The sequence below is a fragment of the Euwallacea similis genome, chromosome 9 (genome assembly GCF_039881205.1).
Source record: "Euwallacea similis isolate ESF13 chromosome 9, ESF131.1, whole genome shotgun sequence".
NCBI classification, from domain to species: Eukaryota; Metazoa; Arthropoda; class Insecta; order Coleoptera; family Curculionidae; genus Euwallacea; species Euwallacea similis.
The window spans coordinates 607,823-635,144 of NC_089617.1; the positions used below are offsets into that span (position 1 = coordinate 607,823).

The 27,322-nt window shown below is 33.3% G+C and overlaps 2 protein-coding genes across 2 annotated transcripts; both read right to left on the reverse strand.

Moving 5' to 3' along the window:
- Window positions 1-10,504: 10,504 nt before the first annotated feature.
- LOC136411029 (Bardet-Biedl syndrome 4 protein-like) lies at window positions 10,505-18,222 on the reverse strand. The gene is made up of 10 exons (XM_066393433.1): window positions 18,175-18,222; window positions 17,835-18,007; window positions 16,780-16,892; window positions 16,503-16,597; window positions 16,172-16,334; window positions 15,960-16,113; window positions 15,009-15,131; window positions 14,351-14,522; window positions 12,552-12,748; window positions 10,505-10,681 (listed from the first exon to the last, which is right to left on the reverse strand). Exons 1-10 carry the CDS (start codon window positions 18,218-18,220, stop codon window positions 10,505-10,507), a joined length of 1,413 nt encoding a protein of 470 aa, XP_066249530.1. The 5' UTR covers window positions 18,221-18,222.
- A 976-nt stretch (window positions 18,223-19,198) lies between these two features.
- On the reverse strand, window positions 19,199-27,104 carry Cht5 (Chitinase 5). The gene is made up of 11 exons (XM_066393155.1): window positions 26,953-27,104; window positions 23,507-23,573; window positions 22,533-22,702; window positions 22,170-22,335; window positions 21,876-22,098; window positions 21,367-21,490; window positions 21,105-21,302; window positions 20,278-20,359; window positions 19,983-20,194; window positions 19,654-19,929; window positions 19,199-19,375 (listed from the first exon to the last, which is right to left on the reverse strand). Exons 2-11 carry the CDS (start codon window positions 23,553-23,555, stop codon window positions 19,250-19,252), a joined length of 1,626 nt encoding a protein of 541 aa, XP_066249252.1. The 5' UTR covers window positions 23,556-23,573; window positions 26,953-27,104; the 3' UTR covers window positions 19,199-19,249.
- Window positions 27,105-27,322: the final 218 nt, after the last annotated feature.

The following is a 27,322-nucleotide window of genomic DNA, read 5'->3' on the forward strand; positions in this document are numbered from 1 at the left end:
AATATGCACCTTAGAGCTTTCATAGTTGGAGAATCAGGTTTGGTATCCTGCACGTCATAAATAATCGAGATTTACAAGGCTGAGCGCGAGTTCGGCGAATTCTTACCCTTGGGAGACATACAATGATTTTCTCGGCCGAGGTTTTCGCTATACTTAAGGTGGCCATATAAGAAGAAGTCAGACAATTTGAATTTTTTTTAACCCTAGGATGTTACCCTGGGTACACCTTTACCCTAGAAAGGAAAAAATATTTTACCATTTTTTGCTAGCTAATAACACCGATTTGTCCTTCATAGTAGTTTCATATCACCGGTATCCCGTCTTGACGCGGGCTTCGTTGGTTTGATTCGTGTGTATTCTAAGTGTAGATTAGGGGGTAATGGATTAGGAGGTAGATAGGGGTACAAAGGAACCCCAGGGTACTCCTCGTGTACTAGAAAATATGAGTAGCATTCTAGGGTTAATGATGTCCCAGTACTACCATGGTTGAATGAAATGTCATTATTTCTAACAATGTTTTAAGCGATAATTCAATTATAAAAAAAGTTATCGTAATAAGAAAAAAAAGGGCTTCGAGTGGTATTTTCTTACTTAAAAGATTCGTCAAGGGAATTCAAAACAAACATTTATGTTCAGATAACAACGTAATTGTGTTAGCTTAGCAAATGGGTTTGGGACTGTATAGAGGCTGATTAAAAGAGGAGAAAACTTTTAATAGAGTTATTGGGGGATAAAGCTTATGATATCCCGTCACTCAAGAAATTTATAAACAGCTACTGAAAATTGCCACGCCCCTTGTAAGCACACATGCTACTTATAAACATATTTAGATGGACCAAATTTATTCTAATTATTGAATTAACTGGAGTGCTCTTTTTTGTTGAATCTCAATCAAATCTTCGAGTGTAAGCAGCAGGATTTAGTGTACAGAATCTACATAGAGTAATGAAAATGAATCAAGTAATGGTAGTAGGAAAAATCTGAGAAGATTAAGGTCAGTCATGACTACGTTTTATTCTAATTATGCGTTTCAGCAACTTGAGCATCTCAAGATTAGCTGTTAGGACTTGCGACGTATTGTTTTATCACGGATTATGGTTGGGTTATTTATTAGTTTAAATGTTCAAAGTTAGTTTAACAAACTGATGTTACGCCCATGGACAACCCCAGCCATTGGGTAATACTGTTGGAATTCCCAGCGCTTAACACCCATCTTCGGCTGAGGGAAGTTATTTTATGATTGGGATTTCCAGCACTATTCTTTGTCGGACTAACATTGCGAATTTAAATTAAAGGTACCGCCAAACGAATACAATGGCTGGGCTCCAATAAAAGCCCAGCGATCGTGCCTCTAAGTGCTACGCTTTAACGTAACAAGGTAGCCTAGAAGCCGCTAATGGGGCCCTATCGGGGGTATGTCTATGGGCGTTACACCTCCGTATCAATACTTAAGGAGGGTGCGAAACTGAAGAAGCTTTTTTTTCTCGCCACTTCATCACGAACTCGTACGCGTTAAAACTCTCGTCAACATTCTTTAAATAACGCATTTCTCGATATTGTGTAGTTGTTAATGTTACCAATAAACCTTTGTTAAGTTAAGGTTTAGTTTCTTTTATACGCGAAAACAGTGTCTCTGAGACTGCGAACTCAGGGTGGTCCTTCATAATCGATCAATCCAGTCCACGATCTACGTAGTTCACGGTTATCGTATCGAAAGGGGTGAATCGACCCAACCACGTACACGCGCCAAAATTTGGACCTAACACTAGCATCGATAGTATTAGATCTCGTCAATTCGGTTCATCTCTAGTTAATCTAGTGTGGACTCAAATCGGCAAGATCAACCGCAAGTTTGTTGGCCCTGCAGGAAAAAATCCAAGCAACGTCATCTGCCGTGACCTGTGGTGTAAATCCTACTCGTCACATAAAATTATGCATTTACTAGTTGATTACATATGTACATAGCTATTCTTCACCATCTATTGAATAAAGCAAAGTGACATGAAAATGATCTTTGGATAAAAATAAATTTATCTTCTTTCGTTTCTCTCTTTCTTTAAATTCATGTGGATGTCTTTTTCTGGATACTGTGCCACTTGCTCAGGAAAAGGGCTGCAGAACGAGTTTCACAATAGGAAAAAATAATCGGATGTAATAAGCCCACATATTGGAATTTAGTTTGTGATGCATTGGGCTGGAAAAAGTTTCACTCGCTCAGTTGTATTTCTGGAATACAAATGAGCATGATAACAAGAAGTTTTATGCTTATACGTTACAATATTGAAACTTTTCGTAGAGCACATGCATATATCATAATATTTCATCAGGGCACGATAGAATTCCCGAGTTTGATCATTTAGTATTTTTTTGATATTTCTATAAGAGAATCGACCCAAGGGCTGCATCCCCTCTTTTCTGACTCCCTTGTAATGGGATCCGATATGGGACCATCGACATACCGCTAATGGAGAGTGCTAGCCCCATAATTTAAGTGGACTAATGGAACAGTTATGGGTCTGGTTGCCAGAGGGCGTCAGTGACAAATCTGCGAAAGGGAAGATTTAAACCAACGAAAGGTAGATTAGTTCCAGGCGGGGGACTAGGTACACGGGGTTTAATCAGTCATGATATCGTAGTAGACAGTTTTCATTGTTTTTGAATGTAAATTTGGGGAAAATAGATATTTTACGTTAAAAGTAAGTTTTAAAAAAACCATCCATATTTCTTGACACATATATGCATAAATGGTTTTAGTGGAAGAATAACTTCATAGAGATAAACATAAATACCTCATCATTACAAAAACATATTTGATCTACGTCATCACCGTTCACACGCCATTCAATGAATCAACATACGATTCTGTTCTATTTCAAATTATGTATAGTGCGAAATTTTCCACTACTCTAATGTCTGCGTTTTTACACATATTCGGTTATTGAATAATATGCAAAATCAACATTTTAGAAGTTTCCAGAAGTTGCAAGTCTTTCAATTTACTAGTTCTTTAAGGAAACCAGAAAAACCTTACGGAGAGTTAATGTGAGTCTTCCATCCAATTAATTTTCAAGATCTTCCATCTAGATATCTAGTTCTTTCATCTACTTTTCTGCACAGATTCGTTGATATGGAACTTGAAGTTAGTTAGATGTTAAAAATTTCTAAAATTGCTTTTCTTGAATTGATTTCAACCGGATAACTTTACGAGAAATACTGGAATTTTTATAGCAGTCAGCATGTAAAAATTATTTTCCAGCTTATGCTTGCAATCTACATTTTAGTCGTTTTTCTATCCAAATAATTTTTGAACTTCGTCTGTCAAGAAACTGCTAAATATTTTGAATTTTACATTGTTTTGATAGTTACCAAAGCCTCTTAAAATCGCACTGTATATATAATGAACCAGCAACTTAGAAACCTTCCGCACACATGCCAACAGCAATAATCTTATAAATCGGAGAGGTTTATAAAAAGTTCTCGGGTTTGTGTACTGTATCAATGATTTTATTACCTTCATAAATTAGGAGTATTTATTATGCAGCTTGATTTATTATTCGATTGGATATTAACTGAGATTGGAGAATTTGTTCGGAGATTTCTAGAAGAAGCATGATGATGATGGATAGTCAATGTCAGGTAAATATGTACATATTACCTGACATTGATATATACATACATATACAGTATCTAACAATCTTGTTCGTGGGTTTATTAAAGAAAATACGCGATTTTTGCTGTGAAAAAATTATTTATTTTACTGTTTTTTTTTAATTATTAACAAGAAATGTATTTTAAACATACGTACTTATGTACAAAGCTTTCAAAGAATAAATAAAAAACTAATCAGTAAAGTTAACAAAAATACTTTATTTTCATACAACACTTTTGTTCGTACACTTAAATTTAAATATAAAAATAAACAAGATTTTCGATTAAACAATAATTGATCAATACTTTGTCGAGTAGCTCTTTGCTGTAATAACTGCTTGACATCTTCTATTCATAAAATAAGCTAATTTTTTGCATATTTGAGGATCAATTATTTTTCATTCTTGTGATACAATTTTTTAAAATTTTGCTTTCGATGAAATTTGATGTGTTCCCTTATGTTTTTTTTTAATTGTCCACAAATGTTCAATTGGGTTTAAGTCTGCTGATTGTGGAGAAGTTTTTAACAATTTTAGAACATCCCAAATTAGCCATTCTTTGTTGATTAAAGCCGTGCACTTAGGATAGTTGTTCTGTTGAAATCTATAAACATTTGGCATATCTAATTTTTGCGCATTTTGTTTTACGTTCTTTTTTAAAATATCATTATAACCATGTTTATCCATAATGCCATCTATAAAATGGATATTTCCAACTTCATTTAAGGACATGCAACCTTAAATTATTAGGGATCCACCTTCATGTTTTACAGTTGAAAGTATATGATGAGGATTATTATCTTCATTAACTTTTCTTCACACCCTATGGATGCCATCTGACTGAAAAAGATCAATTTTTATACATTTTATTATTATGTACAAAATGTACATAATAATTTAAAAAAAACAGTGAAATAAATAATTTTTTGACAGCGAAAATCGAGTATTTTCTTTAACAAATCCGTGTTTACGAACAAAATTGTTAGGTACTGTATACTAGCTTAAAGGTCGATGAAAATCCAAGTTGAATTGGTTGGTCCAAATATGAGTACAGTGAAATCAATTTGCCGATACTTCTTCAAAATGGTTAATTGAGCAATGTTTACTATATTGCGACTATGAAATAAAAAAAATGAGTCATCACCGAAGGATCACGGAAGGTCCCACAAAAAATGGGTCAGAGATAAACATGCATTTCAAATTTATTAGTGCCTTCCATTAATGTAACGCACATTGAAATTTAAGATTAATATTAAATTTAATCATTTTCAACATATTGAACTACTGGCTTTTATCAGGGATCAAGACATATTTTGCTGCCTTTTTTGTGGGACCTGCTGTGATGACTCATTTCTTCATTTCGTAGACACAGTATACATCAATATATGTATTCTTGTTTGCGGTAATAATGTATCAGAGTGTTCAATTCCGTGACTTGTAAAATTTAATGTGCTCCGTTTCATGGAAGTTAGCTATTTCCCTACTATTTTTCTTACAATTTTCTAATACCAGCCATAAGGACCTTAGCAACAGCTTTTGTGGAGAAAGTATTGATGGGGTAAAGTAAATATACTGTATTGTTATAGTCATATTTCGCGAACATGCAAAGCAACTCTTAATAATTCTTATTGAAAAGTGGAGTAGTTGTATTAAACTTTGAATGTAATTAGGGTGATTTTGTTATTAAAAGCTTTTTAAAGTTTTGAACATTTTAAGAAGTTTTAGGAAGACTTTTTTTTGGTATTTAACAGCAGATGGTAATGCTATTTGGAAACAGGAAAAAATCTGAAAATTTCCATTTTATGAACATTTGTCCATTGAAAATATTGCAAATATTGTTCATTTATTGCCAGTGATGGGTAGACCGAAAATATATGAGAAAGTTTTACAATTGTACCAACTATTCTGGGGTAGAAATAATTTCACATCTGGTGAGAATAGGTATTTACGATTTCCCTTTGACTTTTTAATTAGAAAATATATATGTGAGCTTTCATAAAGAAAGTCATATGGGGTTGCTTATCAACTCATTTAATGTAAATGCAAAAAACGTGTTGTCTCATAATATTGTAACTTATCCTTGGGCATGTGCGGAATGCCACAGGCACCTGCTGGTGCCCCATTGTAAATTAGAAATGGACTAAACTTGTATTAGTCAAAATAGATCATTTGTGATAAAAGATAAAGGTCTGTTTATCATCTCGCCTAAAAACATATAGAGGTGCGAATAAGATGATTAAGGGATGTGAGCGTGGGAAGAATGTGGAAGGTATGGTGACAGGCTTTTTGGAAGAAAAGCAGATGCACCCGGGGTGACTCTCACGCATCAAAAAGGGATTCATTCGATTCTCGATTCTGGAGAAATAAAGAAGTGTTACCTAAACTTGGGTTTTTGTTTCTTTACGAGTTAGGAATTTTCTGACATATACATACGTATTTCTTCTTATGAATGATTGAAGTGAGAGCCGATAATCCTCTGCTAACTTGTATTTCTTCCTTCTTACGTATTATTTGGATGAACTATGACCGACAGGATCTCTCGATTAGCCCATGAAATTTATTTTCTCCTCTTGTGATCTATTTGGATGGGATATTGAAATTTCTATTGGTTTAAAATATGAAAAATTCAGTTCATCAAAATGCTAATGCTATGGTCTGGATAAAAAAAAAAACAGATGAAATCTTAAAATTGTTTGCAAAAAGGCTTTTTTCAGGAAAACTTGTTAAGAATATAATGGAAAACAATAACACAAGATTGGTAGCTGATGGAAATTTTTTTCCCAGGGAAACTTATTATAAACAAACAAAACAAAAATTATTCATTCGTCTTGAAGTTTTTCTTTTTAAATTGATTTAACCAGGCACAGGTAATGGTAAACTGCGTATGAAATCGACGATAGGCGGGACTTTCTGTAACAAATTTTATGAAATACAAATAAACAAAATAAACACACGATCTAAATAAATAATTCCTTGAACCTGTAGTACTTAGAACAATCTCGTTTGTATTAGGTCCTCTCATTACAGCGTACAGTACTCAGTTACTTCTTATTCCATAACGACTTTTTATACAAGGCGTTCAGAGAGTTGACCGACGAATTAGGATATTCTAGGAAATGTTCTTGTAAAAAGTACATACATATATGTATATCTACTACGTATGAATTCTTTATTGTTTCGGAGACATTGATGAAAATTAAAAAAAGAAGGATTACTTTTTGAATAATTTGGAGCCCCCAATGCTATATTTACAATTTCTTTAATGAATTTCGTAACTTAGGATCACACTCAACAGATGTCGCGCACATCAGTTCATACCGCTCCAAGTGTAGGAGTTGCTGTTATATTTTTTGGTTGAACTGAATGAATTTTAGTTTCAATGAATGCAGTTTTTATATTATTGTCTCTAAGAGTAATTTGACGGCTTTAAGGTAAGATAGAAAATGACAGATTTCAATGATTAAATATCAATAATCATTAAGAAATAAACAATTTTTTAAACGCTATTACAGTAGCTAAATAAATCAATTAAATGCATCTCTAAACTAAAACAATACTAATAACAAAATATTTATGTGACGCATGTATGTACATGATAAGCCATTTAATCGCAAAGAGATTCTGTTGTGATGCTCGTTAGTAGTTCCGGCGACCTAATAACAACAAAAGCAGAATTATTGTTGACTAGTGCTAATCCCATTTTGTTTACATTATAACACGATTCATTTAATGTTCATGTTATTACACGGTTCGGCAAATATTAATGTGCAATGTTAATAAATCCAGCAAAGGCAAATTGAGAGATAACGGTGATTAAGCTTTTATCGTTAACACCTCGGAAAGTACTGTTTAATTAGCAATACTTAATACATGTTTAAAATGCTTTCATTTCACCGAGAGTCGCAAATTAATTATTATTAGACTGATAAGGTTTTAACTGCTTTGAAATGGCATTGCTGTATTTTTAAATTCTGGAAAGGATTCCACTGAGTCTATCCTTAAGACCGGGAAAGTTTTAAAGGCGGTAAATTCCCTCTAAACGAGCATGTTTATGTTTTCTTGACCTCCTCGTTCAATATAATAGAGAAGTTATAAAGTGTGGACTGCAATAACGACGAACCAACTTACGATTTGCTCTTGATAATGTTAAAAATAGATAGCATGTCAGATTTCAATAATGTACGATGAACATTTTAGGATAAAATTTGAGTTCCGCAGCCAATATTTTCCATCAACTAAATATAAACTTAGAAGAACAGTTCAATTTCACTGATATTTGGACTCGTATGGTATGGCTTTGATTATAATCTTATTTAGGATAAAATATTTAAGTTCTTGTGCCCACCAAGAGTATTTACTTTAAAATAAATAAGTTGAAGTGCATACAGATAAAGTCTACCTATCAATTTGCGGAAAGTATAGATGTGTAGCTGTAGACAAAATATAGTATGGTACTCGCATATAATGAGTATTATACCCTTAGAAGAAGTTTATTTCTTCGTCGGAAATGATTGCTTTCATTAAAAGTTCCTTAGAGAATCATTCAATAAAGCAACAAAATTATGTAAACTTTTCAACTTTCGGAATTCAAAAGTCATTCTACTTACTCTGTATTTTGTCTTTTATCCGAGACTGAAATCTCCTAATGTCAAAAATGAAAATTTTCATTATTGACGAATACTGATTAATAACACAAGCATGTAACCCACTAGGGTTGGTTAGATTCATAGGCGTGATTAATGAATTATTTTGGATGCGTTAAATGAACGTCTCAATGCTCAATTGTCGGGAAAAATTTTTTGTTAAACCTATTATACGCAAATTTTCACCGAATATCTGTTTATCAGAAAATATCCATTAGGCTTATCTGAGAAAAATAATAGGTAGGTTGGTAATTTGTAATGTTTAATCAACAACAAATATATAATTTTTGCTGCATCATGGATATCATTAATACAGGGTGTATTCAAAATGGTGATCGTGTTCTTTGATATTTTTTTTAGTTGCCTTTTTTGGGGATTTTCAATATGTAGCAAACGGCGTTGTCAAGCTGCTTACCCTGTACAGTAACTGTAAAAAAACTTGAAGAAATATTCTACCTTCACTTAGAATTATACATTTTTTTTGCCAACATTGGTCAACATACATCTATACATTAAAATATATTTAATAACAACGCTTTAGCAGCATGAAAAATTGTCTTCAGTGAAAAAATTATACTTGTGATGTGAAGCCAATTAATTTTCGTTAAGTTTTCTTCAAGCTGTATTAATTACTTTAAATTTAATTTCTTTAAGTGCTTGTAAAAGCTTTAAATCGTGCTAGTAGACTGGATAAAACTTGTCATAAATAGTTCTTAAATTATCGAAAAAATGATATACTTACCTCAATAAATTGAACTTTCACTTCACTTTCAAAGTTCTCCGAAGAAAGCTCCTGACGCCGCGCCGGGAAAGCAACAAGTTAAACTCACGAACTCTATATCTCAACTCGCTCCTACATATTTCCTGGATCAGACCACACTGTTCGCAATGATCCTCTTCGGCTTTCATTTATCCAGTGTCAGTATTTTACATTGCCAGAGTAAAGTTCTGCGCACGTGTCGTGATTAAATATATAACATAAAATATATATAATATAAGCGTTTTTGATAATAATATGTAAAATATATAATTTGGATATTTTTTGATTATATAGGGTGGGCTAAATATATTTGTATGCGTTAAAAACACCTATTTTCTACTTCACAGTTGTGGTCAATTTCACGTTTTCAACGGGGTGGGTCTTGAGTTTATTCTAAAATATCCAGACCTCACTTCATTAGGCTGTTGCTTATAGGTTCAAAATTAAATTTTGAAGCCATCTGTTGACCATGTGTCAAGCGTAGCTGTTGTGATTGGTCAGATGCACGTAGTAAAGACTGCATCAAACCAATTACAACGCGCACAGCACTCTCTCATTCACTCTTTGCAGCATCATTAAACTCTTTGTGGGGTTTCCTGTTAAGTACACACCTAAAGATATTATGCTCTTTGAAGTGAATTGGAGCTAATGGTAATGAACATAAGGGTTTTTTATACATATATTATATTAATCCTTCAAAGCTCAAGAGCTCTAAAGCGGAGCAGCTAAATATCTAAAATCCGTCATAAATGAAGGCCTGTATGAATTAAATGTTGGTAATAATCAATACTATTTACTCCTGGATATACTTCCTACTATTTGTGCTTTATTAAGGATTTATAGAAGAGTATATTTCTAAAAACTACTGAGCGGATATTAAACTGGTAGTTAGTTAAAGGAATTAATAGCAGTCAGGCTTAAATTAGTGTATCTGCAGAGTTTTCCATGAATTATTAGTGGATATTTTGTTTAGCGATGAATTAGGTAAAGAGGTCAAATATGAAAGTTGTAGAAAGAAGTAATGCACATATTTTAAATCTTAGGAAAATATACAGGGTGCGTCAAACAAGTGTGGAATTCCTTAAGTCATGATTTTTTTTTTAATTATTAGCAATATGGAACATTCGACTGAAATTCTAAACTTTTCTATTTTCGAAATCGCTTCGAAGCTCCAAGCATATTTTGTGCACCACAGCATATTTTGGGTTTCAAGCGTTTTTGAAATAACAACTTTTTAATTTTTTTGCATTTTCGCGCCTCTTAAATTTTAAACGGCTTGAGTTATGTCGCAATCGTTTTCACATTCTTGTCTTGTGATCTCAGTGCACCTGGTTACAAGATTAGCAAACTCTGCAACATCCATATTTACATTGTGTAGGTTTGGAAAATTAAGAATATCGAATTGCATAACATTAGAATGATATATATATATATATTGACTTGTAAATTACAAATTAAACTTCGTCATCCTCGAGCGTATTAGAATTGTCTTGATTGATTTGGCTGTCTGGATTCTCTTGGGGTGTCAGAAGATCACGTTCCTCGCTTGAAACTTCTGGACCATCTGGCATTTTGTCGTTGTTGATATTAGAAGCAATATTCATCTTAAGGATCTCGATAAGATTGGAGGCCTAATGCAAGTTGTATTTAATTTTCCTTATTAACTATTAATCGCAGGTAGCGATGTTACAAATTTAAAAAATGTGTAATTTATAAATATTACCAGGAGTGTATGGTAAGTGAGGCCACCAACTGGGCGAAGCACAAAGACCTTATACTTTGAGTAACATCATTTTTTTTTCAAGAGAATTATCAATGAATCAGAATGATTCATAGGTACCCGTTGCCAAGGCAATTATTATGAACAGTTTGCTTTTCTTACACACAATTCTCAGTTATTTAAAACTGAAAGATCATTAAAACAAGAATAACGAAATTTAGCTCAGGGTTATTGTTAGGGTAATTAAAATTGGCGCCCATCAGCTAACTAGAAATAGAACGAATTTTCTATATTTTTTTGCGCTAAATTTTAAATGTCCGCAGGTACTCTATGCCCGAAACTGCCCTAATCTATCTATATTTTCAAGATTTTGTACAGTAAAAAAAGGTTAGGATGGCTATTTTTAAAATGAAAGCACTAACATTTCATAGAATTTTTATTACGGACTATAAGTTCTAAATCGATTCCAACCAGTCGACTCTACTCGGCACAATTTCGTTAAGAGAAATTCGATTGGAACAAATTCATAAGAGGGCATACTGACTGCCAACAATTTGGAACATCCTGGATGGATATTTTTGGCTTAAAGTGTTACAAAATTCGAATTACCACTTTCAAATTGGTTTCAAATATTAACAACCCTCTGTATAATTAAATTTGAGAAAAAAGTTATCAATGAGACCATTTTCATATTATCTTCCTGTTAAAGCAATTTGGGACCATATATCTCGGAAGTAGATGATGATAAGCCCTTGACAACAATATGAAACTTCAAAAAACTGATGAAAATGGGACGTAGATAAAGGTAATGTCCCTGAACAAATACGATAAGGCATTTAAGGCATCTTCAATAAAGAAAATTACAATAATTTCAAATTCGGGAAAATTTGCAGGTAATCAAAATTCTATGGAAAAAGTTATTGTTATTATCCTTGAAAGCGGAGTGATGGAAAACGTCAAAGGGGGGATTAAAAGAGATTTACTATACCTCGTTTTGTTCGTTTAGTTTATTTTGTTTGATGTTTTACTATACTCACATAAAATATTCTTTTATGTAATAAAAAATTCTTTAGTACCATAATGTGGATCTCTTATCGTTTTAGGATTGTAATAAATTTTCAAGCAGTTACTACCTACAAAGAGGAAATTAACGCCCACAACCCATATTATTAATTACTGGGTCATTGTTACTTAACGTCAATTTATTGTTTAAAATTTTCTTAATTGTGAACGGTTAAAACCTTAAGGATGAAGTAAAATTGACGTACTACAAAGCAACGAAAACGATCCTATACAAAGAACTTAATTTTCGATAATTACTCTGTTCGTGCCGTAAGAGCTTTTTTTAGTTCCTTCGGGTAGTTAAACACTTTGCTTCTTTGTTATTCCAGAGGAAAGTCTTAGGGATAGTTAATTTCAGTATAATCGTTCATTCAATTTGGCACGAACTTCTAACGTACAGATCAAAATAATGGGAAACTGGATACAACAGGGGCAGCCTTTTATTACTACCTAATTGCAGTGCGTCTATAATCACAGTTTAGTTATTAATTGAAAATGGAGAACTGACAGATAAAATGTGTGGTTTGTTTTAGTTATTATGATTCACAGCTAATTTTAAAACAATACTGAAACCAAATCGTTGGATAGACAAAAAAAATTTCAAATGTGATCTATCTGAACAAATCACATTTAAATCCCTTTCCAGGGCTTTTTTGTTATTAAGTAGAAATGCTTTAAACTCATAATTCATTACTTATGACTCGTAAAACTTGACGTACCTCTTGTGGGATGGTTTGTCCTTCTTCACAAAGCTTCGTAAATTTATTAGTGAATTCTTCGGATTCTGCTTGATTACCTGTCAAATGAAGTAGTAAAGCCGTATTGGCAGTGAAGGTGGGATCTGTAGGCATTAAACTGTGTGCCTGTTTTGTTGCTTTTAAAGCATTTTCAGTATCCTTTAGCTCGAAAAGTGTATCTAAAAGAAAAAATCAATATTGCAAAAGAGTTGAAGATGTAAAAAAGAAAGAAGTGATGTAAAAGTTTTAAGAAGTTTTCTTATAACTTAGATTAGACTTAATTGTTTTTTTCTAGGTACTTGAAAAATAAATGACTGTAATGTAAATTAAAAGAAACTTTCTTTACCACAACTTTTTAAAAATCCTTCTTTAATTATCTGTAATGATGATTAAACAAACTATTTATTTCAAACCCTTAGCAAAATTTAAAACTGTTACTTTGGAATTTGGAACATTCTTGAAACATTATGATAAAAAATTATTCCGTTAGAGACTGAGATTTTAGAGAGTTTCTACTTATGGTTTCGATCTCAGTTTGGGTTGCGCATATTAAGATTGAGATCAAAGCAAAGAAAGAACTGACCCTTGAAGTAGAAACCGTTTAGTTTCGATTTAACTCTATCCTAGATAATTTAATTTAAAGAGTCGATTATTATCAATAACTAAGCGAGAGTCATCAGTATGATTCATATCATTTCTTGTCTCTTGAAATCATCGATTCAACGACATCAGGAAGTGTCCCTAGTTTGTGAGATTCTGGTTACTCCTCCGAGTGATTGTCCTTTTCTCTATAAATGTCCGTAGTTCATAGGCCACTGGTCTATGAACTACACTAGGTCTCTGTAGTTATTTTGCTATATTATTGGATATATTGCATTGGGTGCCCTTAGTTCATCTTTTATGACTATGTTTACGATAATCTTTCTTATTATACTTTTTGAATTAAAATGTTACTAAAGATCAGTGGCATCTCTGGCATTCTGTCATTCGATACATTAGCTTAATTCGTATTTTTTTTAGTTGGATTTCCAAATTGTCTGGATTTTTGTGTCCAGTACAGTTTTTACATAGCCTCAAATGACAGCAAAGAGACTAATTACTTACGACTAATTGAAAGCTTCAAGGTAGCACCTTATCCAGTTCTAAGAATTGTATCTTGGTTTTATCTATTTCGTAATCATTTTCTTCTCAGGGTGGCGTTTGGAGATTGGATACATGAATAGTTTGTTTAGAAAAAAATATAAATGGTCGTGTCGCCCATAATTTTTAGGTACTTTCATGAATGGAAATCGAGGGCTGATGTTTTTTAATACCATTTACTAAAATGGTCACAGTACTGCTGAAAGTGAATTGTAGAGGTGTCAAAACAAGACTTAAAAGATGTAGATTAGAAATGAAAATAATTATTATTTGTCAGACAAGTTAAACAACTCACTCTAAGTTTATCTCTTGACTTTCTGACGTGGTCTTTTGTACAACTTTAATCTGTTTAAGTCCGACACATTAAACTAACCACCGTAACAAGGCAATTTGGTTTATGTTACGCCATGAGACAGTGGCTAATTAATTTTAACAAAAGTGATTATGTTAAAGGCTCCACCATCCAGCTTTGACGAGAATTCTGTCTGAACAGTCTCTCAGTTAATCCTCTTGTAATTAGTTTTAACGGTTTTATAACTCAGCAAAATTACTTAAAGATTTATTGCAGAAAAACTAACGTACATAGTTCGTGTTGCTCGTTTTTCTTCGATTTTTAATGTTTTAGAAAACTTTGTACTTACGGCCTAAAAGGGCGAAACATTCCCCTAAATCTGGACGAAGATTAACTGCGGCACAAGCAAAGTTAAATCCAGAAGCTGGTTGGCTAGTGGCCAAATGAACCAAGCCTAAGTTGTAAAGAAGCTTCCAGTTTAACGGGGCCAACCATAAACCCCGCTTCAAGCAGCTAATTGCCTGAAAATTACGAGATTAAATTGATTATTCTCAACATCAATCTTCATCTTTGGTGTCTCAGTGTTTATTGCAGAAATTGTTATTATTTGAGCTATATTTTACGAGAACAATAAAAATTTGAAATTGAGTTGTAAAGATAATTATTTTATTAGGTGGATATGTCTCTACTTTTTATCATCTGGGAAAGTTGGTTAGTAATTGGGTAAGTTTTATGACGAGCACTATTTTGAGAAAAACTATGATTTCACACATAATGGCGCCTGGTGTTCGGTGACTCCCATTGCAATATTATGAGTTGAATTAATATGAATAATCAGAAATTTTCTGTATTTCGCGTTACTATTAAGAAAAAACTTTTTTTTTGCTAGCAAGTGTCTTAATAAAGTCGTGGGTGTTAATCGAAGCTAGTTAAAGTGAAATTGTCTTGCAGTGGTATTACTCTCTTATGCTAACGTAAGTGGTTTGTAGGAGAATATTTAACCTTACCGCAATATATTTTTGTTTTGCATAAAAACACATCCCTATGTTATTCCACAAAGCTACGGATTCAGGTTCATACAGTACAGCAATTTTATATTTACTGAGAGCGACATCATATTCGTCGTGTTTCTAGAAAAGATGAATAGTAATATTATGTCACAGAAAATTCCACAGACTCAAACCGATGGCAAAGGCAATTTTATTGATTTAAAGATAACTTCTTTCCTATTCATATATATCGCCATTGTTAATTTCAACTATATTTTTATGGATAAGGGCTTGTATTTTGCTCGCCTTTAAAATTGATAATATGGAAGTAGAATTTGTCTATAAATTTCTTAGATTTGCTGTTGATAACGTCATGTGACTGGTAGGGATATGAAGGCGTATTGCCATATATACGATTAAACACATTTTTAGAACTAGGGGAGACCTATTTTTTTAATTTTTATTCATTTGAGCATGGGTATTTCACTAATCCGTAGAGTAATTGTAAAAATAAGTGCGTCTTTTCAAATTCTGAAATACAGGGTCACATTGATTCATACTATTGTGATTTTGAAAATGCCTTTAAAATACAGATTGTTCTAGCAACATTTCCACTGCTTAACGATAATGAGAGTTTCTTTGCCTGAAACGTAATGCGAAAAGTATTCAAACCATTTCCTGAACATAACAAATTTCGGAAATGTCACACTTAACATTTGCTTGAATTGAATTTTTATAGGACTGAGAAATGATATTCTGATTACCATCGGAATTAATCGGCGATACCATAATTAATATGGCCAAAACCCTGACGGTCCACCGATTGTTGTCAGAGCAATTTCATTGGTTCATGCAGCTTTTCAATAAAACCTCCAATTTCAATTGCATCATGAGTAAATCAACCTTGGCCTTAAGTTCGTCATAATCTTTCAACGGCAATGCATGGTCGTTAAACATTGAATCACTTACATGCGTTATGTATCCTATCCCCAAAAGCGCTTTGGCACACGTTTGATCTAGAGCCAAAGCCTGACTAAGACGCTCAAAAGCATACTGCGGCTGTCCAATTTTTAAATATAACAATCCCGATTCAGTTAATAATGCAACGCTGTCTGGACATGCCCTAAAAGTGACATTCAATTTTATTGGGAAAGCTGAAAAATTTGGTCATATTAACTTACTCTACTCCGGCATTTGCCACGGCAATTGCAGCCGGAAAATCGCGAACGGAAATTAAAATTTTCATTAACAAAGCATAAGATTCCTCTTGTTTTCCAGTTTTAGCGCTTTTGTGAGCGTATTCAATAGATTTCTCGGAATTTCTCAGCTTTATATACGTCCGTGCTGGAATAAAGTGTCAGTCGTTTGTTGCAAAGTTATGACCAGTTCTTAGACAATTGTTAACAGTTGCGATATTTTTCTTCGCGATTACTTTTCTTACTTAAAGTGGAAAGAGTTGTACTCAAACTTTTCACAAGTAAAATAATAAACGGGGCTAAGGATGTTACTTACCTGTAAAATAATACAATTGCCAATCTGGGTTTTTCGAAAGTTGTTCTGCTTCTAAAAATGCGTTTAAGGCCAGACGGAATCTTCCCATTTCAAACCTGTTGAAAAAAATAACAAAAATTATAGAGCTCATTAAACCATTAGTCCTAAGTAACCTGAACTATAATATCATTCATCTAGTATTACAAATTTTTTGAGGTACTCATCACTCACACATACAATTCTTGTAAGTGTATTTTGATGGTCAATTCAGGCAAATAATTACCCAATAATTACTTACAGGCATTTGGCTACTTCTCTGAGTATCAAAATATTATGCTGATTTAATTTCAGACATTTCTGAAATGTTTCTAAGGCTAATTGAACATTCCCTTCCTGCTTTAGTAGGATACCCTGCAAAGATTGCGGCTAATAAAAAAACTACATCCTACAGAGAGTTTTTGGAGTTAATGCATTAATTTGATCAGGGTAGAAATATTAAAAATGGACTATTTTAAAGAGGTGAAAATCGGAAAATCTCGTCTTTATTTAATCCCACCGTACTTCCAGAGTAAAACCAAAAAATATTAGATCTGCATTCAAAAAGTTGAAGGCCAGTGTTTGAATAGTTAAATAGCATCTTTGTGAAACTGGGGTTGTTAAAGACACAAAATTGGTGATTTAGTAGACTTATTTGTTAAACGGACAAAGTAAATTTAACTGCATTACAAAATGACTATAAATAAAACCCAAAACAGTCACAAATTGCATAATTACAGTAGATACTCATGAAAGTAATAACAGGTTGGAAGTCTTAATCTACTGCGTTCTCTTAGCTATGTTGAACTAATTGAAAAGCTGGTGGAAATTCTTTGAAAACTAAGAAATTTCTAGAGTTGCGAACAGAATCCAAATACCATATTCAGTCGAGAATTTTGAGAAGAGTAATTGTACTCCATTATATTTTCTAAGGCGACAAAGTAATTTAGGCTATTTAATGCCGTTCGTAAATAATCTGTCACTTAGGTTTTAAGATGTTTTAGATTTTGAGATTTAATTAGTTGTCATAAGCAAATAATTAAAGCCTTTCTCTCGCCTTCCAGAAATATAAACTTTGTTTTATAATCAATACTTGAACAGGGATCCAGCTGCCTTAGGGCTAATAGATTAAAGTTCTGTCAATTTTACTAACAAGGAGGGAACAGTTTCTAGAGCAACTTTGAAATAAAAACAGAGTATTGGTCAGTTTTGTGGCTTTCAAGGAAATTATTAACCAAGTAAAAGTGTGTGACTTTGATTAGGAGAAAAAATTTCGATGCGAAAATCAGCTTAAAAATCGAGTTTTAACTAAATTACCTGTTTAAAATAGACATACTCATTTCTTCCTTGACTTCTAGCAATTTCATTTTTAATTAAATCTTTGCATGAATTGATTTCACCTCGCATGTGCTGTAAGTGAATTAACCAATTCAGCTTTTCCATTGCTGTTGGTTCTAAGGTCTCCGCAGCATCCTTTATAGCGGTTTTTCCTAAAATTAGATGCATAATAAGGAAACTAAAATCCAAATTGTTGTAATATAAAGTTACAAAGCTTCAACTCGTTTCGAAGCGTAGGTAGTTTTTAAAAGTTACACATAACCCCTTACAGAGCTTAAAATTATTCAGAACTGTGATTAATAAAGCATTACCTACTTACCTAAATGAGAAGAATGCTGGATATACTCTTTACCATTCTGAAGCATTTTTTTTTAGTTTACAAATATTATATTGAATTTTCCTTCAAGATATGGGCTTTATTCAGGAATATTAACTGGGTATGTATAATGTTTGTATTACAAGGTTGCCAGAAGCAACCGGGCTAAGTAGGGAAAATCGGTGTCTATACACGTATGTATTTATTATTCTCTCATAGTCTAAAACATTATATACTGAATGTTTTTCTTATATAGTAAATATAAATAAACAAATAATATACATAAAAATCCATTTTTTTATAGATAAATAAATTTTATTTATACAGGGTGTTCTTCTTTTTTGTAGCAGTACTTTAACAGTCAATAGAAAAACTTATGTTAACAAGAAAATTTCATATCATCATAAGCCCATAAACGCTTCAGAAAGCGGGCGTTGAAAACTAAAAAAATGGACCATATTAGTAATTTTTTGAATTTTATGGTAGTGGAACCCCATAACTTCGACACTGGTCGCTCGTGGACCATGATATTATTACTGAATATGGCAGCATACAATGTGATGCTGTACACTAAATTTGGTGTAAATATCTCTTGAAGTTGGAGTATTATAAAAAATATTTGAATTTTTAAAAAGTTTTCAACGCCCGCTATATTTAAAATGAAGAGTTTATGAGCATATGTTGATATGAAATATTCTTCTTAAAATAAGTTTTTCTATCAATTGTTAAAATTTTGCTACAAAAAAGTGGAACTGCCCTGTATATAAAGGGACGAACAAGTACAAGCATGTATTTCAATTTGCTATTGTGTTAAATCAATATTTTAGTTACACGTTTCTGTTGTAGAAAATTCAATAAAAGATTTGTATGTTGTTTGCGAAACAATTTCGATTTACTTACTACAACAACTTCTATATTACTTAATACAATTATCTCTTTTAACTTGAACGCCGGATATAGAGACAAAATGGTTGCACAGATGTAAAAAAACTAAATTTCATTTTCTTATTAACTAATTTATTTCTTAAATTTAAGTTAATTGAGAACACACATAAACACCAAAATATATTTAAACAATTCATTCTTTTCTGCATTCATCCCGATCGGCATTTGCTGGCCAGTTGCATATGTGACTCACTGTATGATACACTAATCCCGATTGGCACGTAAATTCTGTTGGTTTTCCATGATCACAACGATAGTACTAAATTGTAAAAAAAACTATAATGAAATCATTATATTTGATAATTTAATTTTTAGCACTTTCAGGAATCGAAATTTGAGAGTAATCTTTATCAGTGTGAACAAATTATACTTTTCAGTAGATTACCATAAACATCACTCAACTAGGTGCATACGAAAATCAAGGGAAATTGACTTGTAACTTTGCCAATTTTGATAAAAAAATTTACGGGTGCTTGTCAATTTGCCTTAGTTTTTGTGTACACTCAGTGCCGTGTTCTTGTCTGTATATGGATTTACCTTCGAGCAATCAGGATGTGGCATAAAGTCTCCTTTACAGTTCTTAGGATAATCAATTTCATTCGAAGATCCCACGCCTGATACTGATTCCGATTCTGTCGTGGTAGTTGTTGTGGTTGTTTTAGACTTCATAGTAGTAGTGGGAGGTCTCCTTGAGGGTCTATTTTCTACCAATGGAGTGGAATTCTCCGGAATCCATTGACCAGGTCTTGGAGTTGTAGTTGGTTTTCCAACATCATTTTCAGATGGAGTGCTTGGGGGTTTAGCCCATTCCGGCTATAAATAAAATAATTGTGTTATTATTCTATCGCAATAAGGAGTTGTATTACTCTGGGAGTGGTGGTAATAGTGGGTTCGGGAACGTTGTAGCCTTTCATGTTGGCATACAAAAGGTAAAGAAGAACGTTCTTTGGACCACAAATGCCTCGAAAATCGTCCATGTCAATTGACCAAGTCATGGCGCCCCCATAACCTCTGGATTTGATGAAATCCATTTTGATTTGGATGCTTTCTGGGTCTTCGTATCCCACCCATTGGGTTCCTAAAAGACAAAAATTTGCATTAAAACGTTTAAAAGCACCAGGATGTCTAGAAAGAATAGTTGTACTGGCAATATAGCAATACCTTTGTATGCATATGGAACCATTCCAGCTTCATCCCATTTCTTGATCCAACCGCTTTCCTTGTTATCTACTACTTCACATATCTAAAAACAAGATTTTATATATAGATTTTTTCAGGGAAGACCTTTGTCTTAATTTATTCTGAAAATTTAACTTAACGTTGTGATTCTACAAATTTCTAAGTAGATATATATTTCCGAGCAAGATCGATATTAATGAAAACATAGTAAATACTTCTGTAATACTATAGAAAGCCGCAAGAAGATTGTAGAAATAGGAAATTGAGAGAAGTGCGGGGTAATTTTAGAACATTCTGCAAGCTTCGAATGGCTCTCGATAGTACCTGGTCAAAAATGATCAATAGGAGGGCAACTGTAAGGGATGCGAATCGAGTAAAATTTTAAGGATAACAACCATTCAGTATTTATTTTTAATGATCTGATTATTTCTGGTTACTAATAATTTTTCTCTGATTTCTCCTCATTTCTACTCAATTCCTGTTCCATATTGACTAAGTTTTTATATGTTTTTTTCTGTTGGATGGAAGATTTCTCTTGGGTTAATAAAAATGCAAAATTTATTAGTTTTGTTGCATTAACGCTGAGACAAGATACGAACCGATGGTATTAGACTATCTGAAACTCGAATATTCCCTCAAGACTAGCGTCAACATAGCCTTTGATCCTTCTCTATATGGTATAGGTTATTATTGTAGGGAACTTTGAATTCCCTAAGGCCATCCTTCTCACAATTCAACTGTTCCAAAACTGAATTGCAGTCAGACCAAATATCTAACTAATGTAGGAAGAGTTGTGAATTTGCGTTTACCTCATAGTAAGCCAACATTCCAGTAGCGTTCGTATAGGGTCCGGGATCGCCACCTCCAGCTTCTTTATTGATGTACGTTCCTAGATTATAGTTATTATTTCCTTGACTTAGGGTGAAACTTCTACCATAGAAAGGAACGCCCACTATAAGTTTCTTGGGGGAACATCCGTATTTTACCCAAAGGAGAAGACCATCGTTCTAAAATTTATTGATAAAATTATTATATAACTTTCAAATGAAAAAACAAGCAAAAAATACAAACCACATTGAGCTTCTCATATGCCCATTGATCATGAGGTCTTTTGTATAAAGCACTATGGGTATCTGCGAATCCGGCCCAATTTCCTCTTAAATCGTAAGTCATGACGTGAATTGCGTCAAGGGTACTGAAACATAATTTTATAATACTTACATACATATATCACTATAGTGCTGTATGGAGAACTTAAAATATTATAGTGAAGTACGCACTGACTTCCTCAAATTACGTCTAATTCGACCACGATTTATACATAAGTATTAATAAAGAATTCAGATTTTGCAAACAAAAATATTTGTTCATGCTTGAAAAAAAATTTAAAAAAAAAAAAATCAGAATTAGACACGTTCTAATTTTAACCCCCTATGATGCCTTTTTAATTAAAGCAATAAATGATCCTTTGGTGGACGCTTATTATCTTTCAATTAAGTTTTGTCTTCTAATTATGATTTTGCCACTAACAGTAATTCAGTTTAAAGGAATTTTTCTATTGTATTTTGAGTACTCTTTACTCGCATAATTCTGGAACGTGATATCCCTCATCTAATCGAAACTTGGCCACAGGGACTGCCATCGTGATTTCCCACCCTTTCCCTTCTTTATCGAATGCTCGTCTCAACTCTTGCACGAAGTAGAGAAACACGTCTTTGTCGGAAAATTTTCCACCTCGATCCGCTGCCCCGGGATATTCCCAGTCCAAGTCGAATCCATCAAATCCATATTCTTTCATAAAACCTGTGGGGAAAACCTCATAAAAATGCTGAATTATTAAAATTGGGAGCTTTAAGGTTTTCTCAACAACTCACTGACGACACTTCTTATGAAAGAATCTCTTCTTGGCTTCTGAGCGACCATGGCGGAATACTTTTCTCCGCCTTCCGCCCATCCGCCCACTGCCACTTGAAACTTGACATTTGGGTAGGTCTTCTTTAGATCGGTGAAATTTCTGAATCCTCTGTCTTCAATATCGAACTGAAAAATGAAGAACGGAAATTACTGAATGGTTGATGCATTGCAATAATTAAAACTGATTATGCTTATATTTATATAAAATTACAATTTATAGTATTATTTATATATATACAATTATAATAAATAAGACTTAACCACATCATATTTATGGTATTGCTAAGTTGTGGTAAAAATATCGTTGTCTAGTAGCTACTGACCTCTGGATCAATTAACAGAATTTGCCAGTTTTTGTCATCGACTCCAACGAAGGAATAGATGACGTGGGTACAGAGGTCCACAGGAATATCATTAAGGGCATAACTTCCTATTCCAGGTCTATAGATTGCCCATGTTCCCCAGTAACAGACCACTCTGGCCGAATTTGCCTCTAAATTAGTAAAGGATATTAAATTGCATAATTTTAGTGAATATTATTATCTAATAATTTTCATCATATATAGTTAAGTCAACGACCTAGGAGTGAACTTTAACACTGTGTTTTACAGTTTTGTGCCCCCTTTTTGGCAAATGATTATTACAAGGATTTCTTCCGTCTTATGGCAGTATATGCCGACAACATCGGCGTATAATGCATTTCTGCGAGAAAAATGACCCGATAGGGATAATAACACATGGCAGCATTCCGTGCGAAATTAGAGCACTTAACGCGTAAGCGGCCGCAATATCTTCATCAACCCGCTATGCAACTATGGACCCATAATCTGCATAATAACGTCCAGGGAATTACAGGTCACCTTGACGAACTTAGGCATTACTGCAATATAAAAATTTAAAGACAGACAAGAAAAAATGATTTTTTTTAAACGTAGTTTTTGTCTTTCGTACGATACTGTGCATGTTCCTCTAGCGGTAGATTTGATTTTTTAATAAGGGTAATGCTGCTCACAAAAGACAATGATTTTCTTATATAGGATATTGATAGGGTGTAAAAAGTTCTTTAATAAGGCAATTGAAAAAAGAATCAAAAATTAGATTTCAAGAAACTAAACTCTGAACCATGTCTAAGGATAAGCAAGAGATATGTCGGAGAGGGCTCACATGGCGTAAAAAGGAACAGATTGAAGAATAAAAAGGGCCCTTACGGTTCGGAAATTATATTCTAGGTTTATTTCTTCTAAGTCGTTGGGGTAGGTGTTATGCCTCTAATTACGAGTAGACTATTAGAACTTACTGCAATAGTGAATGACGGCCAAAGTTAGAATTGCCGCAATTAACTTCATCTTGTCTTAATCTGCATACTGCAAGAAAACGTAATATTGTTTAAAACTAGGCTATTTATAATGTATAAAAATAGAAACATTTATAAACAATGACATTTTAGTAATCGGGAAATACACTTACCGATGATATAAGTATCAATGGCGAATTTATTGTTTCTCATCGGTGATGTTGAACAATAATCTACAAAGTACCGTTTACGATTCGATGTGCATAATCTTGAGATAAATTGGATACAACTTTGGAACACTCGGAGGTCTTCCAATATTTCTTTCATAAATATCAGGAATAATAATCAAAATGATTGATCAAATTTCCATTTCGCAACTGTATTACTGATTTTACATTCATTGTAACTACTTTTTCGCAAATGCTCAAAATTCCAAATTTAAGCATAATAAGTTGAACATTATGTCTAATTGTGCGGTGCGAGCCTCTGCGAGTTGGCCCTTACGAGCACTTTTCGGTCCCTAATTGATCCTTTTTTACTCCATATGAGTGTATGATGGCAACTTCAGCGCAAAGTAGGTCTGATCAATCCCTGGTCACCATGCCATAGATCCGTAGGAGACCGCAGTGAAAAGCCAATGGGGCCGAAGTGCCGGTCGAACTGTTATGGCCCATGAGTCGAATTGCATTTTTAGTTAGATGTTTGTTGTTAATTATAAATGTAGAATAAAATACTTCGACTTTGTAACTGGATAGCCTATCTTTTGTTATGGTTAAAGCAAATGCACAGAAATGTTTCATGCATTCTTCAGATTTTAAAATTAATTGCAACTCCTAATTGGAAAATGTGCCCGGCCGAACTATTATGAGCCTGGGCTCACATGTATACAGGGTATTTCAAATTCGACCCTCACCATTGGGATCTCGGAAACTAGAGGAGATACGAAAAAGTTTAAATGGGGGCAAAGTTGCGCAATCTAGTGCTTGATCGAATACCGTTTTAAAAATTTTAATTTTCCGAGTACTTCCGGAGATATCCGAGAAAAACTAAAAATTGGAGAATCCATTTTTATTTTTTTTTAGCGTTATTTGACAAGAAAGGTTAAATCCGTAAGCACATTTTCATTGTCACTTTTTCTCAGCTACACAATGACATATTCAAATTTGCGATCTGACGTTTCGTCTTTCGGCTACCATCATCAACTTTATTTTTTCTTATGGGCCCCATATTGGATTTTTCGACAAAAAAATAGTGCGTTTCATTCTGAATTCATTGATATAGAACTTCTTATAATTTACTTTTTTAAAAGCCGAAATATTTAAATAAAAAGAAATATTACATAGTTGGCCTTAACTCCATCGAAAGACTTTCTTTTGTTCGCGTTATATGACAGAACTTCTCAAACGAATTTAGAGCGTGTGCAGATTTCCAATGAAAATGAGTTTCCGAAGTGAAGAAAAACGAGATATGTTAAGACTTTATTACAAATTTGATAGGAACAGTACGAAAACAGCTCAAATGTATTTTGAGTTATATCCGGAAAAACAACAGCCGCATAGAACATTATTTAAAACTTTGGACGAACATTTAGCTGAGTTTGGTGCTTTTGAAAAATCTAGGATGAAGTATGGAAGCAGAATGAAAGAAGATACTAGAAATAACCTACTGGCAGAGACAAAACTAAATTATTATTAAATGTTACAACAAGTGCTCAAATTGACGACTTTTTTGTGGGGCAGTTTGAAAAATAGAATATATGAGAATCAAGATTATAACACAATAGAAGAACTTAGAGAAAACATCATTACACAATGTAGAATAATCAGAAGGAGAAATATTATTAGGGCTGTCACTAATTTAAATAGACGTATTCGTTTATGTATGCAGGAGGAAGGTCGACAATCTGAACACTTGTTGTATCATTTAATAATAATTTAGTTTTGTCTCTGCCAGTAGGTTATTTCTAGTATCTTCTTTCATTCTGCTTCCATACTTCATCCTAGATTTTTCAAAAGCACCAAACTCAGCTAAATGTTCGTCAAAAGTTTTAAATAATGTTCTATGCGGCTGTTGTCTTTCCGGATATAACTCAAAATACATTTAAGCTGTTTTCGTACTGTTCCTATCAAATTTGTAATAAAGTCTTAACATATCTCGTTTTTCTTCACTTCGGAAACTCATTTTCATTGGAAATCTGCACGCGCTCTAAATTCGTTTGAGAAGTTCTGTCATATAACGCGAACAAAAGAAAATCTTTCGATGGAGTCAAGGCCAACTATGTAATATTTCTTTTTATTTAAATATTTCGGCTTTTAAAAAAGTAAATTATAAGAAGTTCTATATCAATGAATTCAGAATGAAACGCACTATTTTTTTGTCGAAAAATCCAATATGGGGCCCATAAGAAAAAATAAAGTTGATGATGGTAGCCGAAAGACGAAACGTCAGATCGCAAATTTGAATATGTCATTGTGTAGCTGAGAAAAAGTGACAATGAAAATGTGCTTACGGATTTAACCTTTCTTGTCAAATAACGCTAAAAAAAAATAAAAATGGATTCTCCAATTTTTAGTTTTTCTCGGATATCTTCGGAAGTACTCGGAAAATTAAAATTTTTAAAACGGTATTCGATCATGCACTAGATTGCGCAACTTTGCCCCCATTTAAACTTTTTCGTATCTCCTCTAGTTTCCGAGATCCCAATGGTGAGGGTCGAATTTGAAATACCCTGTATATGTATACTCGGAAAAGAGCCCTTTGATCAATTAAGATCGGACATGAATGTTTTTTAATTTATTGCAGCAAAATAGCATATCGGAGTTATAAATTTACAAATTTTAGTAAATATTTGAAACATTTCTCGTTAGTTGAAAATTTCCAACTCGGTGTAATTCATTCCCTCTAATTCTCAATTATTGCGTCATAAGAGCATATTACGTGCAGAGAATAAATTTCGCCCTAAGCCAACTCACGTATCATCGACGCCTTATGAGGACGGTATTTGTAAACATACATATTTCATATTTCTTTCAGAACTAATCATGCAAGGAATCTCAATTGTTCCTTGCTTGCTTAATGTAACCATTATACGAGGTATACAATTGAACATACTATAAAGCGCTATACATATTTCATTCCAATTGGGGTAATATCCTCTTTCCTTCAAAAATCTAAGTTGAGAAGTTTTGCAAAATTTTTGGTTGTAAGTTGTTCATTCATGTACGTGGGGAAATACTGGAAACTGGGCACAGTAAACGAGGTAAATAACAGAAAAAATAGCATATTAGGTATGTTGAAATTTATTCAAAACACAGTAACAATCTAATTCATAGTTTAAGGAGAAGCAAGATTGGTTACAAATCAAATTGTGCACCGTAATTTCTAAAATCATTGATTTCTGATGTCCTCAACCTTTCGCAGAGTAATCAAATAATTACTTATTCACTTACCAGAAATTAAAGAAATCCGAAACAGCAACAGGTGAAAAACTATAACTGTAAAAAATAACACATTGGCGGCCAAGTTCTTGGCCTTATGTGAACTTCACTTTAAGACTCCTCATTTATTTATATGCTCGCGGGTAGACATTTTTTTCGAGTCATCGACCAAGGGATTACGAGGTGTCCTCCTGATGCATATGGAATTAAATTCTTGCATTATTAGCCGGTGTGGGCATAGGTATGAGGATCCTGCATGATATGGGTTTCCGTGAGGAACTATTAATGCATTCATCGCGTATACAAGGTCCATCTCGATTTATTGGTTTTTTAGTGCCGTAGAGTCGTTGATCCAATACATAAGTAAGTTGCAAATTTAGTG